The sequence below is a fragment of the Perca fluviatilis genome, chromosome 21, assembly GCF_010015445.1.
Source record: "Perca fluviatilis chromosome 21, GENO_Pfluv_1.0, whole genome shotgun sequence".
Lineage (NCBI taxonomy): Eukaryota > Metazoa > Chordata > Actinopteri > Perciformes > Percidae > Perca > Perca fluviatilis.
The window spans coordinates 10,474,228-10,488,302 of NC_053132.1; the positions used below are offsets into that span (position 1 = coordinate 10,474,228).

Sequence of the window (14,075 nt, forward strand, 5' to 3'; positions counted from 1 at the left end):
ATAGCATTATCTTACAATGTTAAGCCAGCACCAGTTTCGGTGCACTCCAGTGAAGAACATTATCCTGTGAGCATGAGCAACAATACACAACCACACAGTACACTTGGTCACGTGCACAGAAACTCACCGATGTTGGGGTGCTTCAGCAGACGACAGATACGAGCCTCTCTTTCAAGCTTCTGATGGTCTGAGTAGAGAAAAAAGTTAAAGACGAGTTAAATCATAGACCAGCAAAGAGTTTATGCGCCATTACCTGGTCAAACAATTGTGTTCAGTAGCCGATTTTAAACAGCACAATAGTAAATAAGATAAGGTTTTTAATAAGTTAATTGAGGATGATGTTAGCAATGTAGGCATTTCATTTGCAGTGCTGGATAAATATGTCTTTTACATTTCTATTTTTAATAGTTTGGCCACTTTTTCCTTTATTTGATAGTGATGGTAAAGATGTCAACAGGAAAGGTGGGAGAGAGCGGTGGTGCATGACATGCCACAAACGCCCCTGCCTGAATCAAAACAGGGACATAATGGTTATATTGTATGGGTCTTAACTAATAGGCCACTGGGCTCCTCATATGCACCAATTTAGAAAAAAAACTGTTTGCTTTTTATTGAGGCTTTCTGACATGCCCCCAACAATGTCTTTCAGTCAGAGAAGTAGTTCTTCCTGTGACCCATGATCCACCATAGAGTGGATTAGTCTGTCATCTACACCTAATGCACAATAAGCTAAGGGGTATTAAACTTCAATTTGACTCACGACTGCAGTTTCCTATGTAATAATGATAAACTGGAGCTTCAGTCACAACCCAAACAAAAACAGTTAAAGATGCAGTGGGTAAGTCTTATAAAACTAACTTTCTGTCATATTTGTTGAAACTGACCCTATGTTCCAGTAGAACTACATGAATTATGTAATATAAAAAAAATCCAGCTCCTCTGGCACCACCAACAGCCTGTAGTGCGATTGGCAAAATTCCACCGCTCCCGGTTGATTTTCTCCAATCAGGGCCACAGGGGTGGTCTATCTGCCTGTCAATCACTGCTCAGGCACGCACATACTAGGGTTGTCCCCTCCCCCTTCCCCACGCACGAGCTGCAGAAAGGTTTCCCTAAACTCGGGTGAATATTGGAGAGGCTTTTCAGAAGTGGCGTGAGCTCCGGGATTTTAAAGATCTGAAGAACGATGTAGATGTAGCCACATTTCTTCTCGACAGGTAACATAATTACCATGAATGATTTATCTTTCACTTTGTTATTAGTAGTCAAAAGTCCACAAAGCTACGTTGGTGAGGATAATTGTAACGTTTGCACAGTGGTCGGTTTGATATGATGCTGAAATGGCTAACGCTAGCCTGCTAGTTAGCATCGTTTTACTGTAGGTGAGTAAAGTTAACATTGTGTTAGTGTTTAGTTACTGAAAATGTCTGACATGCCGGCAGTTCTGTCAAACTCCCTTGTGTGGGAGGGGCTTAGGAGACTGAGTTTGGTTTTTACAAAAGGTAACAGTCACAGCGCCACTGGCCACCGGTATGGTTCTATTTAATGATATTAAACCGTTTATGGAAATTAATGAGGCTGTGTGTAGCAATGGGGGTGCAAGTTTGCACCTGGAAGCACATGCTTGTGCAAATGGGTTAGTGTGAAGCCAAGTTATAGAACATTGGCGTGTTTGCATTTCTGCTGGGTAGAAAAGCTAGCAAGAACACACACAGACGCCTCATGTCCACACCAACATCCTTGTTTGAGGATTGTATTGAATCCTGTTGCAGTATGTGTGTACATGCATGGGTTTGTACAAGATGTCGGCGTGTCAACCACATGACTGTTAAAAGTACTCCCTCCCATCTCTTTGGGAGCCATGCAGCTGAGGTCAGAGGTGAGTTGGGGTAACTTTAGTGAAGATCCAGTATGACTCAGTGTGTGTACATGTGCGCGTTAACACTGTGGTGAAGCCAACTCAACCCCACAGCTCCATAGCGATTACACCACACTAAGATTTGCATTCATTTCCCCAGTGCAGCAACGGCCTCAGATAAAAAAAGTCATATGCTGTTGCTGAGCAATCACCTATCGACGTACCCAACTGTTCTTCTGCAACTGCAATACAGTATATACAGGCATAATATAGGAGCCCATTATTATAAAAAGCAGCATCACTTTCTGCAACCCCTCTGCATCCTTCGCCTGACTTTCTCCAACTTGTTGCTAACTTGTTTGAAAGCTGCAGTTTTAAAGCTCTCTAACACGGTGCTACACTCTCCACATCTACCTTCCACCAACCTCCCTGCAGGTATAGATTTCCCTCATCTGAGAGAAAGCGAGTGAGAGACCTGAACCTCTTTCTAATTACACCAGTGACGCAGGACGGATAGACAGACCGAGAGGAGGAGGGAGGATTACATGGAACGTCCATTTGCTCGAAGAGGATCAGAGCTCCCCTGTGTGCGAGTGTGTTTGTGTATAGCTGTCTACCCTGGTGCAGTGTCACTGCAGCACTCACTAATTCATTCAATCTCCTTACTTGTTGGTGCTAGAGTGTGTGGTTGAAGAAGACAGGAAAGAGAGGGCTGGAGGGTAATTACTGGCACTTCCTGCTGCTCTCTAATTGGCCATCTGCTTTGCCATGGGGCGGGCCCACAGCCATCTTACAGTTGAGGAGTATGGAGAGAGCCCGACACACACACAAACACAAAACATACACACCCCTCTTTCTGCCACATATGACAGTCTGACTGAAGGCGTGAGGATTTAGTTCAGTTTGTTTCAGGCAAGTTTACATACAAACTTTTGACTGGGAAATACGAGTACAGATGTTTTTAGGAGGATATTTAACAAAGATGGCTCTACAGCACATTTTTTTCAGCAACACAGCATGAGTATGTACTGATCACAGTGCAATACTCCATTCTTATGCACAAATATAGCTATTAAACAAACCTAGTTATGCCGTTTTCCTTTTGCCAGTGGTGCTATAGTAGTGTAGGACTGAGTATTGTTACATATGATACTATACTTTTGATTACTCACATTGAGGAACATAAAAATGTTTCTTTCTTCCAATAAGCCAGACTTCTCAATACATCACTACTTCGTTTTGCCTGAAAGCAGCTAAACAAGAACAGTGCCAAAATAAAATGCAGATGTCTAAAATTAGCTAAATCATTTCAGATAATATATTTTTATTGGCATTTCTTTAAACCAATCACAATCGTCATGGGCGGTGCTAAACTCCACACGGAGCCACAGCAAAATAGCTGCGCGAGAGAAAACTCAGATTGGACCGATAGTCTAGCTAGCGGTCTTAATTTACCCTGCAGAGATCTGAGGAGCAGTTAACCGTAGTCCTCATAAATCCACCGGAGTTTAAAAATCCAACACGAAGAAATCGGAAGGAAACGGACATCAGCGAAAACACTTGCATCCGGCGGAATTTCCTGCGGCACCGGAGCAATCCCGGAAAGTGGAACATCAAGGATATAGACTAATATCTAACCAAAGAATAAACAAGACTAATAATCTGACCAAGCTACAAATATCTTTTAGATGGTGCCCAAAAAGCACAGTGGTTTGATACCCAGCCCGTTTGGTAATTGTTATCCGGTGAGAGTTGCTACTTGCTCTGGTTTTGTAATAACCGTTATGACACCAAGTGTGGCTGTACACATATTAACATGCCATCTTAGGTTATATTCGTCAATACTTCATACTGTACTCTTTTCCCAATAGCCAATGCATTTTTTTTTTTTTTTTTTTATCTGACTGATATGAATACTATGAATAATAATATTGGTACATACCAAAATGTTTACACACAGATTTTAAGTGTTCTTTACTCAATATTCATAATAAAAAGTGGTCTAGGATTGCCTCCACGAGACTCATACAGACCCTCAAATACCAACGCTTTGTCACAGAAGCACAAGGCACTAACATGCAAGCGCAGCCAGACCGGCTATCAAAAGAAAGAACAGAAAAGCTTGGATTACCACACACACACACACACCCACAATTCTCTGCTTAGGATGCCATAACTCCACTATATGTTGACACAGCAAATAGTTGTTTACTGCTACAGTATATTAATGTTCTGAATATTAAAGTACAGCCCCTTTAAAGTGCTCATATTATGCTCATTTTCAGGTTCATCATTTTAGAGTTTATACGAGAATAGGTTTACACCGTATTTTTGTTGTACTGCACATTGCTGCAGCTCCTCTTTTCACCCTGTGTGTTGAGCTCTCTGTTTTAGCAACAGAGTGAGGCATCGCACTTCTATTCCATCTTTGTTTGGAGTCACACATGCCCAGTAGCTAGGTGAGGACTACTACCCAGTCAGAAGCAGAGTATGAGGGTGTCCACGCTAGCAGCTAGGCGAGCGTTACAAAGTGACGCACGTTCGTCACGGAAGTAATGGAGCTGTTTGGCGCAGTTTGTGAAAAGTGTTTTCTGTTGGAGATGGTAAGTCCCTTTGGGGTGGACTTTGGGCTTTTTCACTTTCACACACAAAAAAAAGATATAACAATAAAGGAAAGGGAAATGCCAAAAAGCACAATATGAGCACTTTAAAAAATGGTTGATCATAATTTGGAGCAGGTATTTATTTACTATTTTACTCAGCAAAAACCGTTTCCTCCTAAAATTAACTGAAAACCAAATGTAAGACCAATTATAGACAGTATTTAGGCTACCAATTACAGACACCCAAAATGTTTGTAATGTAACCCACCTACCTGTTAGACATTTTCAGTCGATACAGAAGCTGTGGCAGCGATTGCTAGGAGCAGTTCATTAAACGTTTTTCGCAATAATAAAGACTATAAACTGAATAAAGCTGATTTAAGGGGTAACTACACCCTCAATTTCTGCTACAGCACTGCCTCACAGCATATTTTAAAATTCAACAGAGGAGTGAGGGAGCAACGACTGCAGGAGGCAAGGACTCATGGCTACGTAGTGTGTGACACAGAGGAGACTAACCACCAATCAGTGATCAGTGTGGCATGGATAGAGATGTGGAGTTGGTAGTCAAAGCAAGCCAACCATGAGCAATCAGAGAAAAGGTAAAAAAAAAACATACACATTTAAACATTTTCTTTTTTCAGATTTAAAAATCTCACAAGCCATCAGATTTGTCTTGTGACCCTTTGGAGAGGACCCATCCCCTAGGCTGGGCACCAGTGGACTAAACCTGTTTGAGTCGTGACTCACTCGGATCTTTAACCCGACTCTTTAAATTAACTCATGAGTCGGGAGTCTCTAGTATCATTAACTCCGATCAGTTGAGTCTAGGGCTGCAGCTGTCGATTATTTTAGTAAATCGAGTATTCTACCGATTATTCAATCGGATAAGAAATACTTTTATTTTATTGAAGAGCAATAATCTACAATAGTTTGGTTTAATTTTCAGAAAAAGCAATGCGTTCATTGCTTACAAGATCATCTCTCAAAGAACTAAACATTAAGTGCATTTATGTGGTTAAACATACATAATCATTACCTTAAGCTTTGCAACTTAACTTTCAGAACTACGTTTCAACCTGAGTCTGATCTGTATATAGGCTTATAAGTATATTTAAGTTATACTTAACCTATTTTCATTTATATATTTTATTACAATGCTACACAGTTCTGTTACAATTATGCTAGTAGATTGTTGATCAGCTGTTTCTCCGTGAAAAAAAGAGCGAGAGAAAGAATGGTGCGCAACAATCAGTTTTTCTGGCTCTTTAGATCAAATTGTGGTCACCACTATGTATTTTCTTGTCTTTGTTTTTGGTAGTTGTTGCGTTTGGTGTAGTTTCATCGTCCATACGACTGTGATTTACTTTTGTCAGGTCCGCTTCGTGGAATGGACGATTAAGTTAGACTGTTTTCTGTTGAGATGCTGAAGCATTGACGTTGTGCTATTATTGTGGTAAGCTAGTTCAATTTTGCAGTAGACACACTGTACAGAGTTTTTGTTTTAATTACGTTTGAACTGATTCCAAACTTTAGACACATTCTGTCGTTTTCTCCAGCCTGTCTCTTCTCTTAGCCCCTCGCGCTCGTTGGTAACATTAATAAAAACGAAGCTTCGAGGCAAATCATTTTGCATCGAGGATTTTTAATAATAAAATTATTCGAGGAATCGTTTCAGGCCTAGTTGAGGCCTACTACAATACAAACTAAAATGATAACAGCGCCACACACAAACCTCTTGCAACATTAGCTACTACTAGTCCTAGCCATCGTAGCTGCCAAAAGCTTTATAATTTCGTAAGCAACAACAACAACAACAACTCCACAAGTCAACTCAAGCAACTGAGTGAGCAGAGAGACAGTCCGAGACACAACTTCCCGACCCGCAGACTCAGAGCCGGAAACATTGCAAGCTTGAGTCCTCGAAGACTCACTCGAATCAGCCAGCTACGGTGTCATGAGCGAGTAAGTCTCTCCTCGAGCTCAGGGTAAAGCAAATCCACAACAAAAGTCATTCTTTCACTTCTGAAATAACATACAATGTTCTGCACGTAGCCTAGCTAGGCCTACTGTAGGATTGGTGTATAAATGTAGTATATTAAAATGCAATTAGGTCGAGCAATGTCCGAAACATTGCAAGCTCGCCTCGGCTCGCCTATAGATCAATACTGACTCAAGTGACTCGCACAACCCGGATAAGTTTAGTGAGGGACTCAGAATAACCCGAATCCTTGAAAGGAATCGAGTTTGCCAGGCCTACACTGGACTAAAATTTCAAACTAGTTTGACCAGCTACAACAGGAAAATGTCTCTTTCACTTTAATGCATCAGTATATCAACCACCTAACAATAATCTAAAATAAAATAGAAGTTACATGGGCAGATTACATCTGGGTTTGCTATTTAAAGTACATTTTTCAGATATAATTCTGTATTCTCTGTTTCTCTGCTGGAAAGACAGGGGGTGGTGGAGCTTTGACCTACCGTTTGTTACGGTTAACATTAGTGTTAGTCTACCTAAAGATCTGGCAAAGCTCTTTTGACCGGGTTCAAAATCACACACATACAAGCTAATTTTGAGCATAAAAAGCCGTTTTTACATAAAATATGTATTTTGTTGGGAAAAAAAACAAAACGCTAATAAGAATATTTGATTATTGTGGAGTTCCTCTTTTGTTGATTCACAACAACCTGGACAGCTGTGTTAATCTCATCACCGTTCTTGTGGCGACGTTTCTGTCACCTAATTTCATGGATGTGGCTTGGTAGCTATGTACAGTGCCTTGCAAAAGTATTCACCCCCGATGGCATTTTTCGTGTTTTGTTGCCTCACAACCTGGAATCAACATGGATTGTTTGAGGATTTGCATCATTTAATTTACAGAACATGCCCACAACTTTGAAGATTTCTTTTTTTATAAATTGTGAAGCAAACAACAAATAAAAAAACAGAAAAAGTCAATGTGCATAACTATTCACCCCCCTAAAGTCAATACTTTGTAGAGCCACCTTTTGCGGCAATCACAGCTCCAAGTTGCTTTGGATAAGTCTCTATGAGCTTGCCACATCTTACCACTGGGATTTTTGCCCATTCCTCCTTGCAAAACTGCTCCAGCTCCTTCAAGTTGGATGGTTTGCGCTTGTGAAGAGCATTTCATTCACAGATTTCCCCTTAAACCACTCAAGTGTTGCTTTAGCAGTGTGTTTGGAGTCTGTCCTGCTGGAAGGTGAACCACCGTCCTAGCCTCAAATCACGCACAGAGTGATACAGGTTTTGCTCAAGAATATCCCTGCATTTGGCACCATCCATTTTTCCCTCAACTCTGACCAGTTTCCCAGTCCCGGCTGCTGAAAAACATCCTAACAGGATGATGCTGCCACCACCATGTTTCACTGTGGGGATGGTGTTCTTTGGGTGATGTGATGTGGTGGGTTGGGTTTGCACCAGACAGTGTTTTCTTTGATGGCCAAAAAGTTCAATTTTAGTCTCGTCAGACCAGAACACCTTCCTCCATACATTTTGGGAGTCTCCCACATGCCTTTTCGCAAACTCAAAACGTGCAATTTTGTTTTTTGCTTTCTTCTGGCCACTCTGTCATAAAGCCCAACTCTATGGAGCGTACAGCTTGTCGTTGTTCTATGTACAGATACTCCAGTCTCTGCTGTGGAACTCTGCAGCTCCTCCAGGGTTACCTTAGGTCTCTGTGCTGCCTCTCTGATTAATGGCCTCCTTGCCCGGTCCGTGAGTTTTGGTGGGCGGCCGTCTCTTGGCAGGTTTGCTGTTGTGCCATGTGCATTCCATTTGGTTATGATAGATTTGATGGTGCTCCTGGGGATCAAATATTATATTATTTTTTATAACCTAACCCTGACTTGTACTTCTCAACAACATTGTCCCTTACTTGTTTGGAGAGTTCCTCGGTCTTCATGGCAGTGTTTGGTTAGTGGTGCCTCTTGCTTAGGTGTTGCAGCCTCTGGGGCCTTTCAAAAAAGGTGTGTATATGTAATGACAGATCATGTGACACTTAGATTGCACACAGGTGGACATCATTTCACTAATTATGTGACTTCTGAAGGTAATTAGTTGCACCAGAGCTTTTTATGGGCTTCATAACAAAGGGGATGAATACATACACACATGCCAATTGTCAGTTTTTTATTTCAAGAAAATAGTTTTATGTATACATTTTTCTCATTTCACATAAAATTCAGATTAAAAAAAACAAACTAAAAGGCTGTAAATGTAACAAAATAGGTAAAAAGCCAAAGGGGGCGAATACTTTTGCAAAGCACTGTACAAAGACATGTCCCCATTCTTAATCCCACCTACAATCTGCGATTGGTTGACTGCATCTAAACAGTGAAAAATAACCACAAATGAGTACAACACCAGGCTACACAAATCACTGAACAAATTGAAGATGTGGGCTGTGATTCAGAGGTCTGGAACCAGGCTACACTCTGGGAGGGGGACTGCAAAATCTTAGAGGTTTGCCATTAATAATAATAATGAGAGACACTTTGGGGTGAGCAAGGAACATAATATACATAAATAATAATAGTAACATAACTTAAATTTTTTTACTGGGCCAAATATGCAGGCCTGTGACACTAAAAAATGTTGGAGGAAAGATATTAGAGTAATGCATTAAAGTGGATAGTCTGTGTCTTACTCCCACAAACACACACACAATACCATGTTGCAGCAGACAATGCAGCAGCCATCCACTTTTCAGTCACTTTACTCAACAAAATAAAACGAAACTGGCATCACACCATTGCAACCCTTTGTGCATTGTCATGTAAAACTAATATGATTAGTGTTTCTAATAGACTCCCCATTTCTTGATTTAATTGTATGATGTTTTTCTTTAAGAGTTCTTTTGAGTGATTTCAATTTATATAATTTATATCTAATACAGCTTTTTCCCTTCACTCTCCTCATTTTTTAAGATAATTTTTGGGGCATTTTAGGCCTTTATTTGTATAGGACAGCTGACGACATGAATGGGGAAAGAGGGATAGGGGCGACATGCAGCAATGGGCCACAGGTCGGAGTCGAACCCACGGCCGCTGCATCGAGGAGTACACCTCTATATATGGATGCACGCTCTACATGGTGAGCTACCCAGGCGCCCTCATTTTCCTCTTTGACTTAAATGTTTTTTTGGTGCTGTATCTTGTTCTTTGGGTCATTTTAATTAATTACACTTGGCCATGGCAAACAAGATAGCATTAAAGACCCTTGAATCTCTGGGATGAGAATCAGGTGTATGTTTTTTGTGTGCATATAGTGTACCCTGCTGTCCACTCACATCCACCCCCAACTGCCTGTAGGCTGGACTATCCCACAGCCAACAACAGCAAACATCCATCCATGACATCCCATCCTCCCTCACTTCCTTCCTTCCTTCCCATCTTTCCTTCTTCCACGCCCACGCCCCCCCCCCCTCCTCAGATTACTGCAGTGTTTACCAGAGTTCTGAGAGACTTACCCACCAGACCACGCGTGAGGTCACACTCGCCCCATCGGGCTAAAAAAAAAAAAAAACACAAATCCTAGCAGGCAAGCTGCCTGCTCACGCACTGGCTGCCTGTGAGTGTGGACGTTGTGTTTTGTATGCGTGTAGGTGCATGTTACGTAAGCCAGGCAGCCTACCGCAATTCTTCTCTTAGCACAAAATCATCTCGTTCCCTCCTTCACTCACCGTATTGCGTCTCATCTCATTCAGTGTCACCGATCTCCTTGCAAGACTATATTGTTAAAAATCTCCTCCTTTGTCCTCCTCCTCTCCTGGCCAGCTTTCTTTTCCCCTGGCAAACATGCACACATACACAGGCCTACATTGTACTGCCTGCCTCTGCAAAGAGCCAACAGTTTTCTGCTGAGCCCTTACTTTTCCTTGGTGGGACATTAATACCAGGAGCTGCCCTATGTGGACTCTTGATTGCAGGGATAGAACAATAAGGGTATTACAACACACTCACAGATGCCTCACAATACAGACATGCTCTATTAGTGTTACGCCCTGCTCTCTCTGCCTCTACAAATGCCATCAGACAGACAACAACAGGGCAAACAGGGAGGCGGCTATGGAATCCGTGGGGTCTTAGTGGTTGATGAGATACATTTAGTATAAGTGGATTAGCCTCAATACAAACCAATCCCCCTTTGCAGAAGACAAGAGAAAGGCAATGAGTGAGAGAGGCTAGCAAAGAAAGACAGGCACGGAGCTAATGAGAGTGCAGGAAAGGAGAACAAAAGGAAGCCAGGTGTGTGTGAATGTCAGGAAGGAGTGCAGGCCTAATTTGTCAGATACAAAAAGGAGAAAGCAATTAAGTATCTCAGTCTGAAGCCAGGGGAGGTTCTGACACAATGACATGAGCTCACGTCATCATTACAACACAGCATGCCACACCACTCATGTGCACGTGGGTGTAAATCTATTGCAGGCACGCACAACCAAAATTCAGGAGTGGACTATGGAGCTACATGACGTACTCCAAAAGCAACAATTACCAAGATATCAGACAAGAAACATCTTGTGTCCTGCCAGTTCTTATGGTTTTATTTCAGTCCCATCCATGTGCCCTTTTCATGAAGAGCGTCTCAGAAATTTGGATCTATTCATTGTACAGCGGTTGTCTAATCATACCACAGAGGAGCGATTGAGAGTTATTCAATACAGTGTTTATAAAGAGGGTCATTAAACCATCAAGAGGTTGCAGATAAAAACTCCCCACAGACACAATGATTGAATAAAAGATTTCCTCTGTCATTGGAATTATAGGACTCGTGGTTTATGTGCATACTTTCCAATAAGGCTGGGCAATACGACGATGTAGACAGTGAGACGTGAACCAGTAGAGATTAGTTATCCCTTCAATATCTCTGGTAAGCCATAGCAGACAAAGTTTAAATCAATGATCTGAATGATGCAATGCATCAATAGGATGAAGTACTTTCATTTGCTAAGTGTAGTTCACAAGATTAGCCACAAACAGGTCATATCAATAGGTTGTTTTATCTATTAACTGTTTCTCAATATAATTCAAAGAAAATTTACTGTATGCCAGAAATTATGGCTATCAAAATATAAAAATTGTATATACCATTTAGCTTAGACTTTCAGCCACAAATAAACACAACATACATCACAAACACACTAAAAATACATGTGTGAGTGTGCATGGTGTTACCATACCTCTTGCAGACAGCTTCTTAGTGTTGATGATTTTTGCAGCATATTCCTGTCCTGATGACTTCTTTACACACCTACGCACCACTGAAAAAGCTCCCCTAAGAAGAAAGACATAAAAGACATAAACAACCAAAACTCAGTTCCATTTTGCATGCCCTCTTTCACACATACAGAGGGGTTAAGTGTGACATTTGAAACTGCATCTACTCATGTGGCAGTAGTTTTTTTTTTTATGCCAACAACCTTGGACACACACACACACACACACACACACACACACACACACACACACACACACACACACACACACACACACACACACACACACACACACACACACACACACACACACACACACACACACACACACACACACACACACACACACTGTGTAGAACCTGAAAAGGTGGGCAACAATCAAGCAAACCAGCATCATTATAACAAGCTTCTCAGCATGAGTGTCGATATCAGCTCAGGGCTTGGATCATAAATGAATGGCCAAGTACTTTGGCTAATCTTTGATAGGCTATACAATGCAACCTACAGCCCCAAAGGAAATTCTATTTGCAACAGCCAGCACAAAGAATGGACTGCATATCACACAACAATGAGCAATATTTAATACATTCACAGGGTAACAACGTTCAGTTATAAATCTGCTCAAGCTGAAAAGGAAGTGCATAACACACAATAGATCAACTCGTACTCTAAAGAGTTTCATATTGACCTAGATTAATGTTCCATATGTTTCACCTGCTAACTGCTATGGTGATCGTTCAATTTTGAGCATCACAGAACAAGTAATTATGCATGATTTTCATAGTGCCTATATCACAGCCTGTACTACCTGCAGTATCTGGCCCTACGCAGTTATCTTGAAAGAGGAAGGCTGCCTTGTACTACTCTGGATGATATATGGAGGGTTGTTACATTCTGCTGCACTCCTGCACTCCTAGTTTTAATTATTTACCAGTAAATGAGAGGTGACAGAAGTACAAGTCAGTGCCTTGACGTTAATAACCTATGACGGAGCAAAATGCATTAACATATGGGTGCAGAAACATAAGCCATGGTGAAGCGGTCAGTCTGCAGAAGAATCAGGAGCAGTAGAGGATGTGTAGGTGTGTATGTGTGTCAGTGCAGTGGCTGTGCAATCAGTGCCATCGATTACTGCCAATTATTAGGCAGAGAGTGGAAATAGATTGGAAATGGCAGTTGGAAATTAAGGCCGGTGTATCTCTATAGGGACAGTGTCGCCCTTCTGCCGCTGGTTTGGGTACAAAAAAAAGCGTTCGCCGGCCAAGAACAACAGATGCTGCTGCTGCTACTACTACTGATGATGAAACAAGGGAGGTTGTGGCCCGGTTTTCTTGCCGTCATCAAAATACCGAGAAAACACGTCACTGCCTCTTCCATAGTAAACGCTAAATTGCAGTTATAACAGCCTGCGCTTCACGATTACCTCCGTTTAAGACCCACAAAGACAATGTGTTTATGATGATCGGACCAGCTGGTCTGCGGAGCGTATTGGCATTACTGTGCAAACATAACGTAGAGCAGCCTGGACCGAATAACTTCCTCATTAAGTGATCCAGGGGTACGTGACGTTACTCAACACGGTTACACAAATCATCTGCAGCTGCTGGAAAAAAGTGGTCGGCCTACTTAGCTAGCGACCAGAGCCTCTGGTCTATAGAGCCAGCACGGAGCTGTCAGATCCGTGGGCCGGTGAAATGTCACAGGGCTACGTCTCCGGCGTCTCTCGGGGCCCCGCTGACGTCTCCAGCAGACCAGAAACACGGAAGGGCTAACAGCTGTTAGCTACACCAACCTCTGTGCGGTGTATTCATCACCATTAGCGACTAAAAGACGCAACGCTAGTGGGCTAACTCGGCTAGTCTATCAATATCAGCATGGTAGCTCGTTGATAGTGCGCTGTTCTCCGTTACTGCGGGAGCAGCTAGCTAGCCGATATTTAGCCTGACTGCACCACGACAACAACAGCCTCCAGTTCATATAAACTGACACAATATTAAGGCACTCAACAGAACTAGTATGTAAGCTATTTTGGCTAGCTATCGCCTGCTAGCTGGCTAACCAGAAATAATTTGAGGCGAGGTTGCGGGGGTGGGGGACAAAACGACAAGACAAATACGATGCACACTGTAATGTTACGGTTGCTGCTTACTTTCCGAGCTCCTCGTACAGCTGGTACTCGTCGGTAAACCGGGTGCAAGTAGCGGTGGTTGCCATGGTTGAAACCGTGAGTGGGGAGCCCGAGCCTTGGGGTACGACGGCGGCTGGCTCTAGTACGGGGTCCGGGAGGAGGATAGCCTAGCCTCCAACACTGGAGTACCTTTCTGACAGGCAGGCAAGGCTGAAGAGGATAGAGGCGAGCAGAGGCGGAAAGGG

At 42.3% G+C, this 14,075-nt stretch overlaps 1 protein-coding gene across 14 annotated transcripts in view; it reads right to left on the reverse strand.

The window, feature by feature from the left end:
• The window catches only part of LOC120551205 (calcium/calmodulin-dependent protein kinase type II subunit gamma), a 47,442-nt gene extending 33,367 nt beyond the window's left edge, over positions 1-14,075 (reverse strand). For 11 of the 14 annotated variants that reach the window (XM_039788459.1, XM_039788451.1, XM_039788457.1 and 8 more), the window contains exons 1-3: positions 13,852-14,074; positions 11,667-11,761; positions 128-187 (exon numbers count right to left, since the gene is read on the reverse strand). In XM_039788459.1, the coding sequence (XP_039644393.1) occupies positions 128-187; positions 11,667-11,761; positions 13,852-13,916 (220 nt within the window). In that variant the 5' untranslated portion in view covers positions 13,917-14,074. Of the gene's footprint in view, positions 1-127; positions 188-11,666; positions 11,762-13,851 lie in introns of all 14 variants that reach the window. The other 3 variants (XM_039788448.1, XM_039788445.1, XM_039788452.1) reach the window with 2 other exon arrangements.